Source organism: Daldinia decipiens (assembly GCF_022478715.1).
Source record: "Daldinia decipiens strain CBS 113046 unplaced genomic scaffold F4813scaffold_1, whole genome shotgun sequence".
Taxonomy (NCBI): Eukaryota; Fungi; Ascomycota; class Sordariomycetes; order Xylariales; family Hypoxylaceae; genus Daldinia; species Daldinia decipiens.
The window spans coordinates 765910-786612 of NW_026054544.1; the positions used below are offsets into that span (position 1 = coordinate 765910).

General features: G+C 45.9%; 5 protein-coding genes across 5 annotated transcripts; all 5 read left to right on the forward strand.

Moving 5' to 3' along the window:
• Window positions 1-2515: 2515 nt before the first annotated feature.
• F4813DRAFT_384343 (S-adenosyl-L-methionine-dependent methyltransferase) lies at window positions 2516-3535 on the forward strand (the record flags this gene model as incomplete). Its single annotated transcript, XM_049246077.1, has 4 exons — window positions 2516-2723; window positions 2787-2822; window positions 2966-3107; window positions 3178-3535. 4 exons carry the CDS (start codon window positions 2516-2518, stop codon window positions 3533-3535), a joined length of 744 nt encoding a protein of 247 aa, XP_049104728.1.
• A 1596-nt stretch (window positions 3536-5131) lies between these two features.
• On the forward strand, window positions 5132-6659 carry F4813DRAFT_341814 (uncharacterized protein). Its single transcript, XM_049241332.1, has one exon. The coding sequence runs from the start codon at window positions 5463-5465 to the stop codon at window positions 6489-6491; it is 1029 nt and encodes a 342-aa protein (XP_049104729.1). The 5' UTR covers window positions 5132-5462; the 3' UTR covers window positions 6492-6659.
• Window positions 6660-8984: 2325 nt separating this feature from the next.
• F4813DRAFT_341816 (Oxysterol-binding protein-domain-containing protein) lies at window positions 8985-12830 on the forward strand. The gene is made up of 4 exons (XM_049241333.1): window positions 8985-9116; window positions 9213-9408; window positions 9480-9556; window positions 9628-12830. Exons 2-4 carry the CDS (start codon window positions 9373-9375, stop codon window positions 12464-12466), a joined length of 2952 nt encoding a protein of 983 aa, XP_049104730.1. The 5' UTR covers window positions 8985-9116; window positions 9213-9372; the 3' UTR covers window positions 12467-12830.
• A 259-nt stretch (window positions 12831-13089) lies between these two features.
• F4813DRAFT_384346 (glycoside hydrolase family 35 protein) lies at window positions 13090-15030 on the forward strand (the record flags this gene model as incomplete). The annotated part of the gene is made up of 1 exon (XM_049246078.1): window positions 13090-15030. The coding sequence occupies one exon, from the start codon at window positions 13090-13092 to the stop codon at window positions 15028-15030; it is 1941 nt and encodes a 646-aa protein (XP_049104731.1).
• A 908-nt stretch (window positions 15031-15938) lies between these two features.
• Window positions 15939-18061, forward strand: F4813DRAFT_394907 (putative ferroxidase; the record flags this gene model as incomplete). The annotated part of the gene is made up of 5 exons (XM_049247629.1): window positions 15939-16497; window positions 16566-16590; window positions 16651-16771; window positions 16835-17980; window positions 18037-18061. Exons 1-5 carry the CDS (start codon window positions 16159-16161, stop codon window positions 18059-18061), a joined length of 1656 nt encoding a protein of 551 aa, XP_049104732.1. The 5' UTR covers window positions 15939-16158.
• Between the last annotated feature and the right edge of the window lie 2642 nt (window positions 18062-20703).

A 20703-nucleotide genomic window follows, 5' to 3' on the forward strand; every position in this document is an offset into this window, starting at 1 on the left:
TGTAATATCTATATTCAATTGAATATAAAATTTAAATAAATAAAAATCAATATATTTATAATTAAATTTAATACGTATATATAGGCTATAGGTTTATATATTTAATTAGGGTAATAATATAGAGGCTAAAGTTATTGATTTGATTGGTTATATTGATTTGGCCATTGATTTTGCTGTTTTATAGGTTGTTGAGAAGGGATAATAGGCGCTTGTTGCCGTTGAATTACAGGCTGTTAGGGCTGTTGAGGCTGTTGGGAAGGCTTTAGAGACCACTGTTGATAGCCTTATAAGCCCTATAACCCGTGGAGGCTAGATGCAATATTAAGCTTCGCTAGCGTTAGCGCTAGAGATGAGGGGATCGTATATTATTGTGTATACTATTGTTGAAGCAGCTATGTTAGAGCCGTTATTAAAGCTATTATTTGCTAACTTATCGAAAAGGTAGTAATAGTTTCAATTTAAATTTTATATTTAATTAAATATAGATATTATAATACGATTAGGTAAAATTACGAATTTGTTAAGAAGCGATGTTAATCCTAATATAAATTAGGTGGGTGGTGGCATATCGGGCTATTTCACGTAAAAGTGGATGTGTTGTACGTTTAGTGGATTTTTACTGTACGTTTAAAGTTACTACATTGTACAAACTTAACACAAGGGTTTACCTAACATAATCTAGATTTGTAGGCTCTGTGTTACTCGTAGCTCGGCATGGTATATGGGTCTTTAATTTATGAGACTGCTAATTATAACAATCATAACCGCTCTATGTCAGAGCGTCACAGCTACTTAGGTAGGTATCTATCTCTACTCTTGACATTTTATCCTTCGGACCTATTCACTTCTCGGATTCTCAGATGCATATATAGACGGTGCGAATAGGTAGAGCCAATTTCTCTTTCGCTTCTATCATTTGCCTTATGCTCTAAGCCTCTCTCTATGGTATGTATCTCTTCACTACGTCTCGCGTATCGATTTCATCTAGCCAAGAGTTGGCTACTGGAGATGAGAAGCGCAATGACCAGCGGCATACTGGTTACCATCTATGGCCTAGTGGGATCTGCCTCCCCTGTTGCGAAGGGTCTGGATGTTATCGTCAATGCTTCGAAAGTGGGTTTCGCCCCTCATCCCCTATATTCTCTATATGTACCTATGTAATTCTTACACGATCAAGTCTTATTGCAGAGCCCCTAATCCACCATATAACCGAGGAATAACGCGCGCATCTGTCGAGCAGTACCTAATCACTCCACCCGGAGCTCGGACCATATCCCGGCGAAGATACGGAAGCCGAGGTGGATTTTGAGGATCCACTGCCCGGCGATACGCAGCCGGTCTCTTACCAGTCCTATATACGTTAATAACTCCTATGACCGACGTCGGACACATTCCAATTCATAATAATATCGGAATAGTAGATGGTCGGAGTTAATTATGATATAAGCGCTACCTAATGTGGTGTGATCTCAAATAATGGATGTATCAACTAGCGGCATGGGTTGCGAGGAGGGTGAGGCCAAAGCTACATGTAGATAGAACATTCGATACGCTGACCAAGGTTTGTCTAGATTTAGTCATAACCTCTCGGATATCCGAGCTTTCGGGCGCCGTAGAGGTGTTGTATTTCTATGACGATATAGTTTTGTATAAACCATACGTATTTAGAATTTAGGTTTCCGTAGTTGTATGCAGCAGTGAAGTCTCCAAATGAACTTGAATTAGGTACATACATATGCACAAAATTGTTAGGTATGTAGTAAATGTATATAATAGGTAGATTGGCGATTATAGCTTGCTAGGAAAAGAAGTCGGGGCAAGGCATCGTGTAATTATGTAACCTAGTGGTTGAGACTCTGCTCCCCCCTGTCAAGGTCGGAGATAATCTTATCTGATCCGGGTTACATGACTCGTGGAAACCGGACTTGGTCTGTCAAAATAAACCTACCAAATATGGGGTTCGGTTTTTCGGCTCCGGGATCGGTGTAGGATAGAGTAGGGGCTCTTTCTTCTTAGTTGTCTACCTGAAAGAGTCTAAGTTAGCACGGTTCGTGATACATGTACCGAGGATCATGACCATTGAAGTGCATGACCAAGTACATGTATTATATTAGTGGGGGTGACGCCATACTACCTACCTCCTAGGTATGTAACTCACTACCTAATGTACAGTATAAATACCTCCTACGGTAGGAAGTCACTTCCCAAACTCACAAAATCCACGTCAGCTATCAACAGTCAAGTGCCGCCATTGCCCCAGAGGTCTTGACAATTTCTTGATTTATTTTCCCTTTATAGCACAGCACCGGTCGGCGAGTTTTCTTCAACTTACCATATTCAAAAACACTCTTCAGCACCCTTTGTCTCCTCCGCCAACCTCAATGTACGTATCTACCCATATTTTTATATTCCTCACTTCATAAAGAATAGGTACCTACCTACCTTTGTCAGATATCTAACCATATTGCATTAGACACCGACTAATATAATCATTTAACCTATAAATACCGACACTATGAAGCAGGGGACGTCTCTCTACGACACCCCGTATACAGGTCGTCAGGTTACCGCATACTCGGAGGCTCAGTCACTTGATATTCCTCAGCTTCTCAGAGAATACCATTACCGCATCTGTAGGGAGCGCGATGATTCCAATTATATGATCTCAACCTTCCAGTCTAAGGCCCTTGTCTTCCTTGCTCGAGCCATTGGCGCTAAACGAGGTAAGTTTATAACAAAACACTGAAGTTTACCGTACTCTGAAATATAACTAACATAATTGACAGTTCTTGAGATTGGTGTTTATGTTGGGTTCTCGGCTAGTATGTAATATTATCCAGGTCCATTCCTCCTTTTATCCTATCTCGGGAGTTTGGTGTTCCAAAATCAACTTCGCTTAGGGTCGATTACTCCGAGACTTCGCCGAATACTCTCTGCTTGTTGACAATTACTAACGTCATGATAGTGATTTGGAGCCACGCTGTCGGCCCTCAGGGTAAAGTTACTGGCCTCGAGTACGACGAAGAGTACGCCAAGTTAGCACAGGAGGCTTGGAAGGAACAAGGCTACGAGAATATCGATGTACATGTCGGTCCTGCTGCTGAAACGTAAGTACCCCTATCCCCCCTCCTCTCCCTTTTAGCATGCAACTAACCTAATATTCTTGGATGCCAACAGTCTCCCCAAGCTCGCTGATACAAGCGAACCTTTTGATATCATCTTCATCGACGCGGACAAGACGGGCTACAGCGGCTACCTACGCCAGATACTAGAGATGTCGGCTCCAGGTGCTAAGAATCGACTCCTCCGGCCCGGCGGCATCATTGCAGCGGACAACACGCTACGTAAGGGCCTAGTTGCCGACCCTGAGAACAACCCCTCGCGACCCGCTGACTTCGATGACCCCGAGTCCTTCCAGGCCATCGCCGTGGCTGCCATTCGCGAGTACAACGACCTCGCAGGTGATAATGACCGTTTAGAGACATTTCTAATTCCTCTTTGGGACGGCATGCACTTGTCTAGACTGGTAGACTGAGTTAGTCATCGGAATTTTCTTCACCATGGGGAACTTAAGCCTGCTTTATTGCGATATCGCGGCTTCATTTGCATTAGCATTTGTGGAGCTCTTTCTTTAGAGGAAGTAGGGAATGTGCTAATTGCCTACAAAAGCCCAGAATGAGATATTCGGCTTGCATGATTGGTTCGTCCATAGGCTCTATAGGGAGACAATCAAATTGATTGCGGAATATAAAAACATCATCTCTTTAATATTAGGGGTCAGAACCTGGCCCTCGTAAGACTCTGGACTCACTAATCGGTTAACGAATTAGTTTCCTTCCTATCACTTGTAATCTAACATATGAATTGAACAGAAATTCTTGTTTAGGTGTTTTGGTATTATTATAAAATTCGTAAAGTATTAGGTTAAGTTTTTGTAAAGCTGCCTTTGACAAGAGATATTATTTGAATTTTGGAATACCGATGTATTCAAGAATTCATGCCTCCTTAAAATCCAGATTTTGCAATAAATACTGTTATATCTCTCGTTTTTAAACCTTGTGCAAGACTTATAATCTCTACTAATCTTATATATTATAGCTTGTATGGGAAGGAACAAGTGAAGTAGACTGGTAGCGAACATGTTGTAAGGAATTTAAACATTTTCCATGTATATAGGTAGGAAGTATATGAAACTATTATTTTGATCGCTTGTCACACCCTTACCCCTAGAATATTCCCAATTAGTTTGATATCATGTGTTGCACTTTTGTGTGTAAAAATAGCACTGAGACTTGCATTTCCAGTGTGGTGGCGGAAATGTCGTGTAACATTGCCATCTGAGGGTAGCATATAGATACCTAGGTAGGTAAGAGAAGAGTTAGAGTGATGTCTATACCATTTGTGCTACCCATACCAATTATGCCTGGAGAGTCAGGCCTAGGTTGAAGCGCATTTGTTATCCTTGTGCCCAATTTATGCTTACTAGTATGTAGTTGCTCCTATCCAGTCGACTGGGGCCGTCGAGTGAAACCTCAACGCGCGTATCTGAGCGCCACTTCGCGCTCATAATGCCGGTATAAGTCCTCATAGGCCACCCATACTGTTTGAGATATTGGTGGCTTGGATCCTTGATGAAAATGCAACCGCCTAGTTTTACAGGCGAGTAAGTTGGCTGAGCTTAGTCGACCTTATGCTATTCATTTAATTCCTGGCCCTCGCTCTGCGTCTTTACGACCCTACGTTTCGATTAACAAGACAACTATAGGTAAGTCGGGACAGAGCCGTTGATGAAACAATAGCCGTATTCAATAAAAAAGGGTTGTACGAAAGGGAACCATATTATTTTATGATACATTAGAAAACAGGTGAGCCCCCAATGTATAATCGAGATGTACCGCCCCCAACCGCCCCATGTATATATGTACTTCCCACCTTGACCGGACACATGAGTCCTATGAACCAAGTATATGTTAAGCTGACCGACAGTTTCATTAGGTAGTCCGAATATCTATATGAAAAGGTTGGTGACACGGCCCATGGGGTCCACCTCGTATGAGAATTAGTAGTCTATTTCTAATATATAGGTTCACATGAATATAACACCCAGACCATAAAGAGTGCAGCCCTATTGTTTCATTCCTACAACATCGATTCTAGTTGGCTCCAATGTGCATAGAACGAGCCAATACTGACCGCGCGATCATCGACCGCGCCCCAGCCCCGTCCGGTTTTGCCATGTAAAATGTTTCCGCAAACTACGCCGGGTGTCTAGAAATAAATAGGCCAATTGGCCCAGATTTATTTCACAGTAGCCATAAACAGGACGCTCGCTGTAAACCTTTGTTTTTCCAGGCTTTCATGGTGTATCTAAGAGCTGGCATTTACAAACCTAGACAACTTACCCAGCTGTGGATTGTTGATTCTAGGAGGACGAAGGGAGACTCGCGTCACTCTAACCTTGTATGGGTAAAATGGTCGCCTTTCTTCCATATTACGAGGCCGAGAGCTCCCATAGGTCACCGATCAGCGCCGTGACTGGAAAGGAACCCACTGGTGTCAATCCCCTATTAGAAATTCCGGAGATCGGAGAACATAAAGAACTACACAGTATAAAGCCCTTGACTTCGAGTGAAATATCATCTACTACGTCCAGTTCTACAACTACACTTATCTATAGCGTTTCGTTTTTTCCGAATCCAGCTACGCCTACGCCCGTATCTTCTCCTACATCCACGGTTGTGTCTGATCCTACAGGGTGCACATTATCTAATGATGCAAGCTCGAATACTTACAACACGCCATTAAGCAGTTCAAGCTTGAGTCCACAGGCCGTATCATTGGAAAGTGGAACCCCGAGTCAACAAATTCCCACCTGGGCCATTCCAGTAATTGTCATTGTTGGGCTAATACTACTCGTATTCCTCGCGTCATTAGTCGCATTTGGCTTCAGAGAGCGGCGAAGGAAAAACGAGATAGGAGGCAAAGATCCAAGCTACGTGCGTGCCCTGTATCGGGCAGGGGCGGTGGCCACCGGTTTGTTCATCCCGATTTGGATTGTCAAGTGGTGCCACAGGTCCCGGAAAATTGAGAACCAGGAACAGCAGGAGATGTACGACTCGCAAACCTCGGCGTATGGGAAGTTTGAGGGGCAGAATCGACAATCAGAAGAAGAAATCGCTGCGAGCACTTCCCCCGTGCGCCCGGCAGAAGCTGTGCTCTCGCCGGCGACGCTAGAAAGGGGGACCTCCGTGGTTTCATCGCTGTCATCGTCTACTCGGAGTCAAGGTCGATATGAGAGATTGGATATGCCCCCGTCGCCGATGTCGGAGGATGGATTGTATCCCTGGAAATCAAATGATCCATCAGAGACGGCGTCGGGAAACCTTGAGAAACGGGAGGCCAGTACAGGGCCGGTAGAAAGGACCAGAGTGGATACTCCGCTGGCTCGAAGATCGGATTCAATGTCAGAAAAGAGGGGAGCAGGAGGTTAATATATTGGTGATCAATCAAGTAAATGTCATTCAGGGATTTGAATACAATTTTGTTCTTATTACGAGGATGGGGAGCATTCTAGGCATAACCGCCACTAATATTAAATCTAAAGGTCGAGCATATCAAAGGCTTATAACAGTTCTAATTCTAAGACCCCCCATTACCCCTAACCAAGTGTCAGGGGTAAGACTACCACATTGACGTGCTTATAACTCTCAATAGTTAAATTAATTTTAATACTTAGACGTGTTGGGATACAAGCATAGACAATCGTACAAAATATATAAGCTATTCGTATGTACCGCTGGGATGTTAATTGTCACCAAAGCATCACTTATTTATTTCCAAGGTTCCCATGCTGCTGATTACAACTGAACAGTAATAGATAATTCATCGATTTATCAGGGGAAAATCTCTAAAGTGCTAATTTTAAAGTCTACCCTTATAATTTATGAAGGATTCCTCAGCTTGATGAGGGAAAGGGGGTGGATTAGAACATTTTATACGTGGAGTGGCATCTTACATTTCTGTAAGAGGCACTTCGACATGACGATTAAATTAAATCATAAAGATATAGTAAGAAGAGAGCACTAGAAAAATAAGAATACAACATAAAATCTTTCCGTTACGCTGACTTACTAATGCGAAGAGATATATAGACGCATGCCACTAAAATACCGGGGTAATAACGGTATAGTTGGGTCTTAGAAAAGATTAGGATATGAAGAGAGTAACGAACCAACTAATAGGGGCTATGGTCGAGAAGAGGGATGCCAACAAAACGGGTGGTAAATTTAAATATTGAACTGTTAATAACCCTCAATAATTGCGCAAATTCCCTATACATGAGTCTTGATATCATTCACCAATAATAATAGGACAAAATTACCAAGAATATATTGTGGCAAACGTAGTAAATTCGGTATACAGGCAAACTCAAGTGCGGCAAGATAAACATCTACAGTAGTTAACTAAGCTGCCAGCTTTCATATTTCTTATACACATCATCAACGTCATCAGCATGTGCACAGATGGCACAGAACCTTACGTATGGGTTTGGGAAACCTCTATCAGTGGCTTATACTAAGTACTGGTAGCCAGAAGACTAAAACCTCGAAATAATCGCGAAACAAACTGCCCATCTTGCGCCTCCTACACCTGCCCCCGTAAGAACACCTGCGTATATTCGTTCTGTGACAACCAAAAGCCCCGAAAGCTGGCTAAATGTTTGTCATTCATGGCGGTTTCCCCGTAGAGAGTGCCTGGGGATCAAGCCCCTTCTGTAGAAAAGACGAGTTAATTTATTGCCAAGAGAATTGTTGTGGATGGTTCTCAATACGTACCACCTATGACATCTCGCCGCGCGAAGTGTAATTTCACCAACCGGTGCTAGGAGCATAATGCACAATAATCCTTGTCGATTTGGGCTTCGTTAATCCATAAGGGCTGATTAGGACATGGTGCGATTCCTAGGAGCTGAGGACATAGAAGGTCATGCGCTTCGTAGTCCTGAGCCACGGTTTGAGTGTTGCATTTTTTACAGACAGTCCGTACTACTCTTCTGTAGCAAGTCAACATGGCGGTTTGTGTCACTAGATCGTCGTATCAAGAGCTCCTAAGGGGTTACTGGATGTTTTTCAGGATGCAGTTTAGACTGGCGAACAAGGTGTTGGTATGATGGTGGATCATTGGAATAATGGAAAGGAAGCTGCCCTCTCTCTTATATAGTTTTTTTCTTCAAAATAAGATGGCAATGTAGAAGAGCTAGGGCATATGGTTCATCCTTATGATAGATCAATGACTGCCTAAAGAGTCACGTCTACTTTTATTCAATAACTAGTATGGAAGTGTATAGTAAGTTTATAATATATACCTACCTGAGGTAACAATTGTCTGCTTGTTATAATGTGATAGTAATGTATGTACTGCTAATTGAATAATAGCGTACTCTACCAGTTATCTCATCTTTAGCGAAGAACCATCAAAAGTATACTACTCGAGTAAAGAGCGTTGCTAGAATTCGTGACTGTTAAGTTGTCTATAAAGTATTCAATAAGTCGGAAGGTAATTGGTCACTGAGTAGTTGATGTTAGCTTATGGGGACGTTGATCATTGAAATTGAAATTTCCATGTCTATACTATTGGACAATATTCACAAGTCCGTATAGTGCTGTCCATAAGTCGAATCATTATTTGAGGTTAGATTCACTACTACCTTTTTGAATTTAGGGGGCATGTGAAGATTAGCTAACTACCTACATAGTAGGTACATAACTAAAAGGGGTAGTTATGAGTTATTAATAGATGGACGTTGTGGTGTACGCCACAACTCAATCTCCCCACTCATCTGAATTAGCCAAGGCACTAACCAAATATAGCTTCGTGCAAGTACGTCTCCAGCAAGCGCAATGGTTAGGTCGTGTCCGCCTATCCGCAGCTCGTACCAATACTTTAATTCATATGGATGCTTTTGGTATTTTACAAACTGAATCGTCAATTCCCCTTTTTCTTTCCCAAACAATTTAGCAGAAACAATATTCGACGGCAACTTTGCACAAGACGAGGAATCGTGAATCATCAAACTTCGTCTATGTACATCAAACTTCTTACATATTGATTCCTAGGTACATACATAATACATACCCCCAAAACTGTTGTGGCTGAGTTTAATGCAGCTATCCTGCAGACTGCAGTAACATCAGCTTATGGGGAGTTAACAGGCAGACATATTTCTACTTTGCTTCCTCACGAATAATACCCCGTCGTCTTTCTCCTTACGCTCAGCAATTCTCTCGGCAATTGACAATTGACGGAAATGTCACGGCTCGTCTGAAAACTAATTTGTACGCCGGTTACTACTGATCAACCGCGACTTTGAAAATGGCAGGGATAGAGCAACTAGAAATCCACAGCAAGGTGTGCCTGGCCCTATTATTGGAGGCATGACGATTCCCGCAAGGCCCGAGAACTAACTTCTGCCCGAACAGTCCTACATTGTGCGATGGGTTAAGGTCGACGAAGGCCAAACTATTTCATGGAGTGTCCAGCCGCATAAGAAGTCGATGTAAGTACCTCCTATATAATCCTTTACCTTGTTCATAATAACGTCATAATCCTGACTTGAACGTGTTCTAGTAATTTTGGCATCGTTAAACACCCCGGCACCGGCGCGACAAACCCTATCCCGACACTGGACGGCTCAAATACCGATGTCGAACATGTTGATGGCCAAGGAAAGGGTAGTCGCTTTGCGAAGAAAGATGCTAGCACGGCACAGGAGCAACTGGCTAGTAAGGGGTTCATTCCAGTGAAATGGTATGGAAAATGCGAGGCCGACAAAGTATCCATGGGAACATATGATGTGTTCAAGGGTTATGGAGGGATGTTCGGCTTAATATTTGACAATACCTTCTCAAAGCAAACGTCCAAGACAGCGACCTTCGTCCTTCTTACCTACCCTACAGGTGCACCGCCGCAAGGAGCACACCATCTCCCAAACCTCCAAGCCAATTCCCACGCAAACAGCAGTAGGACTAGCCTCGGAAAATCAAACCCGCATCTAGGGGATATTCCTGCCGACTCTACTGAGAGTTTACAGAGTCACCCGGCCGGCCGCCAACGGGCCAAGTCTATGGGTGCTCGTAGTGATGGAATAGCATCGTCAACTACATACACGGGTACTCTATTGAAGAGGCGGAGAAAGAAGGGCCAGGGCTATGCCCGTAGATTCTTTTCCCTGGACTATTCGTCTTGCACCATGTCATATTATCACAATCGAAACTCGTCTGCATTAAGAGGAGCTATTCCCCTAAGCTTGGCTGCAATTGCCGCAGATGAGCGACGGAGAGAAATCAATATCGATTCTGGAGCAGAAGTTTGGCATCTAAGGGCATCTAATGCTAAGGAATTCAACGAATGGGCACGTGCCTTAGAAAAGGCAAGTAGGATCGCAAGGGGCCTCGAACCAATGCTTGAGGAACCTTCTCCCGAAAAGCCTACCGTGGCAACTCCTAAGCAAGCCAGCTTGCCGAACTCACAGCAAGATGAAGACCGGGACTGGGAACAAGTTGAGACGTTGGTTAGCCGTATTGTCGGTACGCGAGATGCTCTGCGCCGTTTGGTCAAAGATATAGCTGTACAGAAACAACCACAACGCCCTCAAAGCTCACACTTATCTCCAGCTTCCCCGGCGGCTCTTCCAGAGAGTGGTGATGGTTACTTTACCCCAGCGGCACAGGACAAGCGCCCATTCTGGAAGAGAAAGCAAAGCGCCTCGCCTCTTCCGCCAGATTCGTCGACACCAGGAGCCTCGTCGGCTTTGGCTATTCCAACACCCGGATCAGTAGCTACGATAAAACCGAATGGGTCTAGCCACGGTGAGAAAACGGAGCAAAATACACACGACCACTGTGCTGCTCTTCTGAATGACTTGGATTCGGTTGTCTCAGAGTTCACTAAGGTACTTGCTAATAGCAAGAGACGGCGAATACCAATGCCTTGTCCTTCTACGTCTCGAAGAAGTCTCGAGTCCACAGCGTCAACTGAAGAGTTCTTTGATGCTGAGGGAGGCGAAACGGATAGCAGAGCGCAGGTTATGATGATTGGTCGCCGTGAGAGCGATGAAGATTCCCACGAATCCGAGGCTGATGATGCTACTATTGATGACACATCTTCAACATCGTCCGTGGAAGATGGTGAAGGGAATACAGGAGCTAGTGGTGCCGCGGCTCTTTTCCCTGTCCGACCCAAATCTCTGGCTCCATTACCGGTCGACATCGCTGTAGAACGACGAAAAACTATCCCCGCGGCTACTGTTCCGCCACCTAGTCTAATCGCATTCTTTCGCAAAAACGTTGGCAAAGATTTAAGTACGATTAGCATGCCTGTCTCGTCCAACGAGCCTATATCGACACTGCAGCGTGTGGCCGAACAGCTCGAGTATGCCCAGCTTCTTGACCAAGCAGCGCAGCAGAAAGCTCCAAAGGACCGCATGGTATACGTTACTGCATTTGCTATTTCTAATCTTAGCGTCAACCGTGTAAAAGAGCGTGCCATGCGTAAACCATTCAACCCCCTTCTAGGCGAAACTTTCGAGCTTCTTCGTACCGAGAGCGAGGTTCCCGGTGGATTTAGGCTTATTGTTGAGAAGGTCACCCACCGTCCGCTGCGCGTTGCAATGCATGCCGATGCTGCAGTCTGGTCGCTCACGCAAAGCCCCGCTCCATCACAGAAATTCTGGGGTAAGAGTGCCGAATTGACTACTGAAGGACGGGTTCGCGTAGCCTTGCGACTCCCAGATGGCACCGATGAGCTATATTCGTGGAATATTGCGACTATGTTCTTGAGAAATGTCGTCATGGGCGAGAAATATGTTGAACCGGTTGGGACGATGACCGTATGCAACGATTCTACAGGAGCAAAAGCTAACATCGAATTCAAAACGAAGGGTATGTTCGGCGGCCGGAGCGAAGACGTTGAGGTCCAAGTCTGTGATGCGGATGGAAGCCAGACTGGAACCGGCCTCGTAGGCAATTGGACATCTTCACTTCGCGTTGTGGAGGGTGGCAAAACAACCAACAAGGAGGTCTGGAAGGCTGGTCAACTAGTTCCCAACGCGCCAAACACTTACGGCCTGCCGGAATTTAGCGCCACGCTTAACGAAATAACACCCGTTGAGGAGGGTCGGCTACCACCTACAGACACCCGATTGCGTCCTGACCAGCGGCTTGCGGAGCAAGGCAAACTTGACGATGCCGAAGAGTGGAAGGTGACGCTCGAGGAGGCGCAGCGCGCAAGGAGGAGAGATCTGGAAACGAAGGGCGAAGAGTATAAGCCGCGATGGTTCGTCAAGGTGCCTGAAGCGCCGGACGGAGAAGAGTTGTGGAAGTTGAAGCTGGGCAAAGAGGGCTACTGGGAGGAGAGGGCGAAAGGGGAATGGAAGGGCGTCGAACGTATATTTGAAGCCCCAGCCTGATCAAGCAAGAGCCCGGTTAGAAGTTAAGCCTTGCTGGCAAAATAGGCGACTCAATTCCGTGTGAGAATATGCCGCGTGGCACGATTGTTAACCGCATATAAGCAGTTTTGCGTTATGGATGTTGAACTGGAGTTGTAAAGGACAGGTCAGGCGCGCAAATAGAAGGACTTCATACACATTAGATCTACACCGCAGCTTTGCTCAGCAAGCAAGCAAGCAAACTCGCATACTCTGTTTTAATCTAACATTAAAAATAGCCCGTCCTAACTACTGGATTCTACATTCCGTCGTCTTATTGCTCCTATCGTTCATAACAAGATTGCCTAAGATAACGAATCTATGCTACGTGATAATGGTTGTGGGGCTAGAGTAGGAGTTCGTATTTGCTCTTCGACCGGGGATTTCATAGCTAGGGGTTACTATGTAACCTAGTGGATGTAACGTTCTTCACCAAGCCCGGATTTCGTAGGTATATTCCATAAACCCTCGTCGCCAAAGCGGGGAAGGGCATGGAACGCTCACTCGTCGGTAGCATGATATACCGGCTCATCTGCCTTTCATAAGAGGATGCCTTCGAGATAGCAAACGTTGGTATGCACTTCAATTCTCGAGTACAGTAGAAGATGCGCTGGTATCAACCTGTAGTGAGCCTCTTGGCTCTCCTTAGCCCGGCGTGGGCTTCGGATCTCTCGCCGAGTACGACGCAATCGGCCGCGGCGCCAGCTTTCACTTACGATCGTCAGTCTTTCCTACTCAATGGCGAACCATATGTTATCATTGGCGGGCAGATGGATCCCCAGCGTATCCCGCCGGCATACTGGCGCGACCGTTTGGCTAAAGCCAGGGCTATGGGACTCAATACTATCTTCAGTTACGTATACTGGAATCTCCTTGAGCCAAGGCAAGGCCAATGGACTAGCGATGAAGAAAGTAACGATATTGCTAGGTTTTTCCGAGTCGCTCAGGAGGAAGGGTTGAATGTGGTGCTTAGACCTGGGCCTTATATTTGCGGAGAGAGGGAATGGGGAGGATTCCCTGCCTGGCTTGCTCAGGTTCCGGGGATGCGGGTACGGTCTTCTAATGAGGCATTTATGGAGGTGGCGGAAAGTTATTTGAAGCGTCTTGCGAGTGATTTGAAGGACTTGCAGGTAACACGGGGTGGCCCCGTGTTAATGGTTCAGGTTGAGAATGAGTATGGGTCATATGGGGAAGACCACACTTACACGCAAGGACTGAGGGATATTCTTCTCGAAAACTTCGAAGTACCACTCTACACGAATGACGGCGGAGTGGATTGGACACTTAAAGGCGGCGAAGTCCCGGGCGTACTAGCCGCGATCGACGGGGACCCGAGATCAGGATTCGCGGCGCGGGATCAATATGTAACCGATCCTACCGAGCTCGGCCCTCTGCTCGACGGGGAGTACTATACCTCCGGGCCCGACTACTGGGGATCGGAAAATCTCCATAACACTGCGGTCGGAAACCCGTCACAGATCCAACAGTACGTGAATGACCTCGACTACGTGCTTGGAGAAAATAACTCGATAAGCCTGTACATGTTCCACGGCGGGACGAACTTTGGATTTAGCAACGGCGCGATATGGAAGAACTACACAGCGGTGTTCATAACGAGCTACGACTACGGGTCGCCGCTGGACGAGAGCGGTCGCACGACGGACATGTATTTTACGTTTCGCGACGCGATCCAGAAGTATGTGCCAGAGGGGAGCATCCCCGAGCCGCCGCAGAATATCCCTCTGCTTGAGATTGGAAACATGACTCTCTCCCCGACGATCCCATTGTTCGATACGTTGGGAAATAAGGCGACGAGCGTCTCGCCGCCGACGATGGAGGAGCTGGGTCAGGACTATGGATTCGTCCTCTACGAGCACAAAGTCACTGCTAGTTTTGAAGGGGACTTGCAGCCTGGAGATCGGGCTAGGGACAGGGTTATTGTTTATGTGAATGGGACTAGACGGGGTGTTATCGACAGTACGTATAGTCAACCGGCACAGGTTAGGTTGTCGCTCCAGCCAGGGGACACATTGCAGCTGTTAGTCGAGAACCTCGGTAGGGTTGACTACTGGTCCCGGGAGTCTGGCACGTTCGTAGCTCTTGAGGACCCGTACAAGGGTATCAAAGGCAACGTGACGATCGGACCTGAGGTAGTAAGTGGCTGGGACGTGTACTCGTTACCTCTCGATGCGCCTCCCACCGAACGCAAGCCTAGTTCCAGCGCGATAGCAACCGGATCTCCACCTATATTCTTCCGCGGTAGCTTCAAGGTAGACGGTGGCAGCAACACTGATCCAGCGGCGTTGGATACGTTCCTGGAAGTGCCCAACGGCGTCAAGGGGAACGTCTGGGTAAACGGGTTCAACCTTGGGAGGTACTGGATCGTCGGGCCGCAGCAGTCGCTGTATCTCCCAGGAACACTCCTCAGACCTGATGCCGAGAATGAGATTATTATTCTCGAGTTGGAGCCGAGTGCGGAGTCTTTGACGGCCTTTGGCTCAGCTGAGAGGCGGTGGGCGAACTATCCGGATCCTGACTACCCTTGATTCTAGAGTTTTTTTTATTATAGTACGAAACTAAGTTGGTATAAATATTGATTTAATCTTCGTAAATTATTACCACTATTTTAGGAGGACTTTCCCCTATACTTGTGAGATATGCTCTAGGTTGAGGATAGTCGCGTCTGTGGGTGAGATTAAGTTCCCGTTCGGGCGCTAGGCGGTATCTCCCCACGGATAAAATAGCTAAGTCGCATTGTCAGTATAAGGCTTGTAATGTCTAAGTGTTCTGACAGCAGCTTTGCCTACCTAGGTAGGTAGTTACACTTAACTATGCGAAGGTGTGAAATAAAAGTGGTTTGAAGCTCAGGAACTCAAGGCAGGTTGCTAGTTATAAATTGATATCGGTGCAATTACACCGTATCTTATTACATCTCGTAACTGATTCTAAGGATGCTGCTGGATAGGTATTTACACCCTCTGTTGAAAATTTTTTTTATTCTTCATTAGCATTTGCATTTTACACCCACCTTGGGGTGTTCATGAACGTTAACCCCCTAGTACTTTTGGGTTATCCTACAGCCTCAGTTTCCCCAGAGTGTGGCTTCTGAAACATGCTGATCATAAATCTACTAAGTCTAATAGCGCGATCCGAGCGTAAATAGTGACATATGTCAAAAGCCGTTTCTTCCGTGTATGCGATACACGCCTCGATGGCAATAACCTTGACAGCCGACTTCATTTGCAACGGACATCCGGGCTGATAATGGTGCTTCGGAAGGGTCGTATATCTGAAGTTCAGCATCAACGCGTCAGCCCTTCCACCCTTATGAAAATATACTTGGCCTCGCAAACAGTTTAATACTCCTAGTCTGCGTCAGTATCGCTCTCGTGAGTCCGCAAGTTTAAGCTATCCGGAAGTTGGATCGCGAAGAGTGTACGGGATAACTCCCGTTGCGTCCCATAAGGAGGTCTGAGCGTCTTCAAGTAGTAGGAACTCATTATCAAATATCGCCGTCAAGTTACCATTAAAAGAGACGATGGAGGCCCGTATCCGACACATTTGCTCTTCAAGCGTTTCGATCTTCGCTATCTTAAATTCTTGCTCAGTTTATACTCCTAGATTCGTACCTCGAAGACTCACGCCCTGCCAACATAGAGTTCCTATCGAATGCGATGCATAGGGGATGCCTTCCCTTGCTTATCGCGTTGACCCAGGCCACAGGGTCGTCGGCAAAGACGGTGACATACGACTGGAACGTGACTTGGGTATTTGCCAGCCCAGATGGATTTGGAAGACCAGTCATAGGGATAAACGATGCTTGGCCCTGCCCGACTATTGAGGCAAACGTTGGCGATTTCGTCAGTATTGACTTGAATAACAAACTGGGGAACGAGACCACTGGCCTCCATTTCCATGGCATCAACCAAATAAGTTCGAACTCGATGGACGGCGCCGTCGGTACAAACCAATGCCCTCTGCCTCCAGATCATTCCGTCAGGTATCGGTTCTATGTAAGTAATGTTGAGGCAAGGTAATACTATTGGGAGGGAACAATCAGACTGATGACCGATATACATAGGCAGATGCTCCTGGTACATACTGGTGTAAGTAGAAGAAGGCTCTTGACAGCTGGGCTGCCTCCTATATTGACAATAGCATGACAGATCATTCTCATAGCATGGGGCAATATCCAGACGGTTTTCGTGGCCCGCTCATTATTCACGATCCCGACGACCCTTATAAAGATGATTACGACGAAGAAGTCATCCTCACCCTTTCTGACTGGTGAGCTCAAACGTATGAAATAGTAAAGGGCCTCTTCGGGTTGCTCACAAATCAATAACATAGGTACCGGGACCAGACGCCAACACTGATGGAGGCGATGATCAACCCCAATAATACACAATTCGCGCCACCGCTTCCGAATAGCACCATTGTCAATGATGGTGATGGTAGTCATATATCCGTCGAGGCTGGAAAGACATATCGTTTCCGAATAATCAATTGGTCTGCCATGTTTTCTACCTTTCTCTATTTTGACTCGCTGGACATGGATGTTATTTCGATTGACGCGTCGTACGTGCAAAGGCAAACTGCACAACAACTTCGAATCTCTGCCGCGCAACGGTTCGACGCTCTAATAACCATTCCCGAAGACACAGATCGGAATTATCCTTATTTAGTTGCATTGGACGTGAACCAAGACTTCGCAGATAAGAATCCGCCAAGACCGATTCTATACCCATTCAATGTCACGGGAATGTTGATCACAGATTCAGACAAGGACACGAGCGGGACAGTTACCGTCCAAGCATTTGAGCCTTTCGACGATACAACTTTCCAGCCTCATGATAACGAGAGCGTCTATGAGCCGGTTGACAAGCAGTTAGTGCTGAACTTTGACTACTGCTTCGACGCCAACGACTACCCTAGGGCTTGCTTCAATGACACGACGTACATCGCGCAAAAAGTGCCCGCCTTATATACGGCAGCGTCACTAGGAGAAAATAACACAGAGACTGCTGCGTACGGCCAAGTCAACGCTTTTGTAGTCGAGTACGGCGAGATCCTGGAAATCATCGTAAATAACAACAACGATGCCATTCACCCCTTTCATCTACACGGGCACCAATTCCAAGTCCTCGCGCGCCCCGAGAGTCAGACGGGGAACTGGAGCGCTGACGTTACCATCAACGACATACCACCACGGCGAGACACGGTAGCTGTCAACCCCAAGTCGTATGCAGTGTTCCGCATCAAGGCCGAGAACCCCGGGGTCTTCTTGTTCCACTGCCACGTCGAGTGGCACGTCGAGATGGGCCTGAGCATCACTCTCATCGAGGCCCCCGACAAGCTCCGAAATTACACGATCCCGCAGGACCACCTCGACGCCTGCGATGCCATGGGCATCCCTACCACGGGAAATGCGGCAGGGAACGAAGATTGGGCGAACACGGACAGGTTTGTCACGGTGCCTCCTACGACCTATACCGGGTACGTATTGCGAGAGATTTAGACCCGAAGAAATAGTGCTAATATATGCTGTGCAGTTCCATGTATACCGAGTCGAGCTGAAAGGCCAATTTGAAGCAGGTCGTTGTCATACGTTGAAGAAAACAGGAATTGGTTAGTGCCTGGGGTTCCATGCTTTGTTTACATTTATTATGAATGGGTATACTGTTAATAATTGTAGCACGGGGGAAATTAGTCAAAGCTCACCTGTTCGTCTGGGCTTATACCATAGTGAAATATGTTTTGAAAAGGCAACATAGTCATGATCGTTTGTGAGTGACGTAAAGGGTCCAAGTTCGTGTCTAAGCATCGCTATCGCACTGTACTTCGGATCATCTTCTTTCTAGATGCTGATATATTTCATCTATTTCGAGTTGGGCATCGGAACTACGAAGAAGAAAGGTCGTATATACGGACTCTAACGTGGCCTTCATCACAATTATGCCTTGCCTGGCTATCCATCTAACGAAGGATCCTACTACAATAACCCCTGGCGTCGTTGTTTGTCTCGTTCTTGGCTTTACTCGCGGCCTAAGAGATTTCTCTTTGTCATCTGGAATAAACAAGACTCTCGAGCATTCCCGATGGCCAAGAGATGCGTTGGTAATCATATCTAAGACCCGGTAGTTACGATTGGTGGAACTGTACTGTTGTCAGCCCTATGCCTGATTTTTAACCAACGTGGTGGTTTCAGCCCCACGGGAAGGATCTTGGCTTAGAGAGGCGTACGTAGGTACTCGGGGTCTGTGTGGAGGTGCGGTCTGGCTTTCGTGGAGTTGCACAAGATATCTTCTCAGCTTATGCTTGACTTCCGTCAGCATTTTATTTTGCCTGCCCACCATAAGACGAGATGCAGAATTCGGCACTAGAAAAGGGAGCTAGGGTAGGACTCACGGAAATAGGAGGTTCAGCTTTTACTGTATTAGCAGCATTTCCTAAACTGGGGTTCCCTTGATCCGAGTCCGAGGCGGGCATAAAGGTGGCGAGGAAGATGGAGGGCGCCATCTTGAACGCCGATACGAGGTTAGATTAACTCTGCGTAATACCTAACCCTGTGCATCAGCAGGATTACTAATGATCCTGGAGACATGACTGGAAGCAGGGTAGACTGTAGCGTCTCTTAGAGCCGTAGGATCACGAGCGAATGATATTGTTATGATACGCATTTAATCCGATTAAGTTGCGGATATTTACCGACTGTATCACTTGACCTGCTGTCGACTAAGTTATACCCCTGAAAAAGAAGTTTTTAGGGCGGTGTATCAATATCTAGTAGTAACTACTAACTTGTTATGACCAGTTATGAAGCTATTGGGCTGTTTCCCCTACACTATCTATATCTATGCTGGAATAGAATACAACGTTGTTATGCGAGGATAGATGATGGCATTTACTTAGTTAGAGTAATGATTGCCGACGAGGTCATATCAGCGAGAATTTTCCAAGTTCCTTAGGGTTAATGATCTCGATCGTAATGGGACCACTTACAAAAAGGATGGGTTGAACGGCCAAAGATGGAGGGCTAGGATATCTATGGCCTCGAGTCATTCTATACAGCTAAGGCGAGTATATGTGATTCGTTAGATTGGACCTGAGTAGTTGGGAATATATCCGATATAGTTGATCGCGTGGCTCCATGCACGTCGACCTACTCGTCGGCCCATTTTAAGCCCTTGAAAAAAAAACCAGGCTGACGGGTTGCAATTTCTAAGTAGAGAGAAAGCATTGGGTTACATGATGCACCAGCAGAATGATACAGTACGAAGCTGGGCTGTATCACCTAGGTCTGGATGATAGAGCTCTGTTAGGCAATCGGCTTGCATGATAAATTTGGCCCAGCATATCTGGCTTGATTCTGCACGATAACAGTCCGGAGGTCCGATAGTCAACATCAAGTGTGGGTGGCCAGGCGGATGCTTCAAACTCCAATCACGTTTGCCATGTCCCTTCCATGAGTATACCTATAGGTAAGAGAATAGTTCGGGAGAAAGTTCGCCTCCGGATGAATGGAATAATGTAGTTGACCTCTATAACGATATCTAAGCTGACATTCTTGATAACGAAGGAGGTTACTTGCTATAGATCCCCAAGGAACAAAAAGATGCTGAGACTACTACCCTGAAGTCCGGATTTACGCACACCACAACACATTCTAGGGTATGATCTTTCGAGATGGGGAATGAAATAGCACGATAATGCGATCTTTACGAAGATTCGAGTTACGAATATGCGATTTTAAAGGCGATTTTGGTAAGGATTACGGAGTGTAGCAAGATAGTTGACGACCTACTTGCGGAAAAAGAAAAAGAAGTAAAAAGTAATTTGATACCCTATCCCACGTGGCGTTAGGAGGTATGTATGTGATGGTGTGTGATGGTACCATAGGTATGTATGTAATGTACCTACTTACATGGGTCTTCAGGGGCTGGAATAAAGTCATTTTCATTCCCTTAGCCAGGGGTAAGTACTCAGATATTTAGCGTAAAGCTTTCGTGTTTTATCCAATTCAATTTTACAAATTCTCATTGTTTATACAAATATGTCACACATATGTGCGACAATATGAGTGAATCAAACGCGTGATTTGCATTAAAACTCTTACTGTGTATATCATGCCGTAAATTACATGTAAGATAGGTAGACATAGAATAGCCTTGTCGCCGAGTACAAGGGAAGCCGTAGTAATACGCTTTATAGTATGCTGG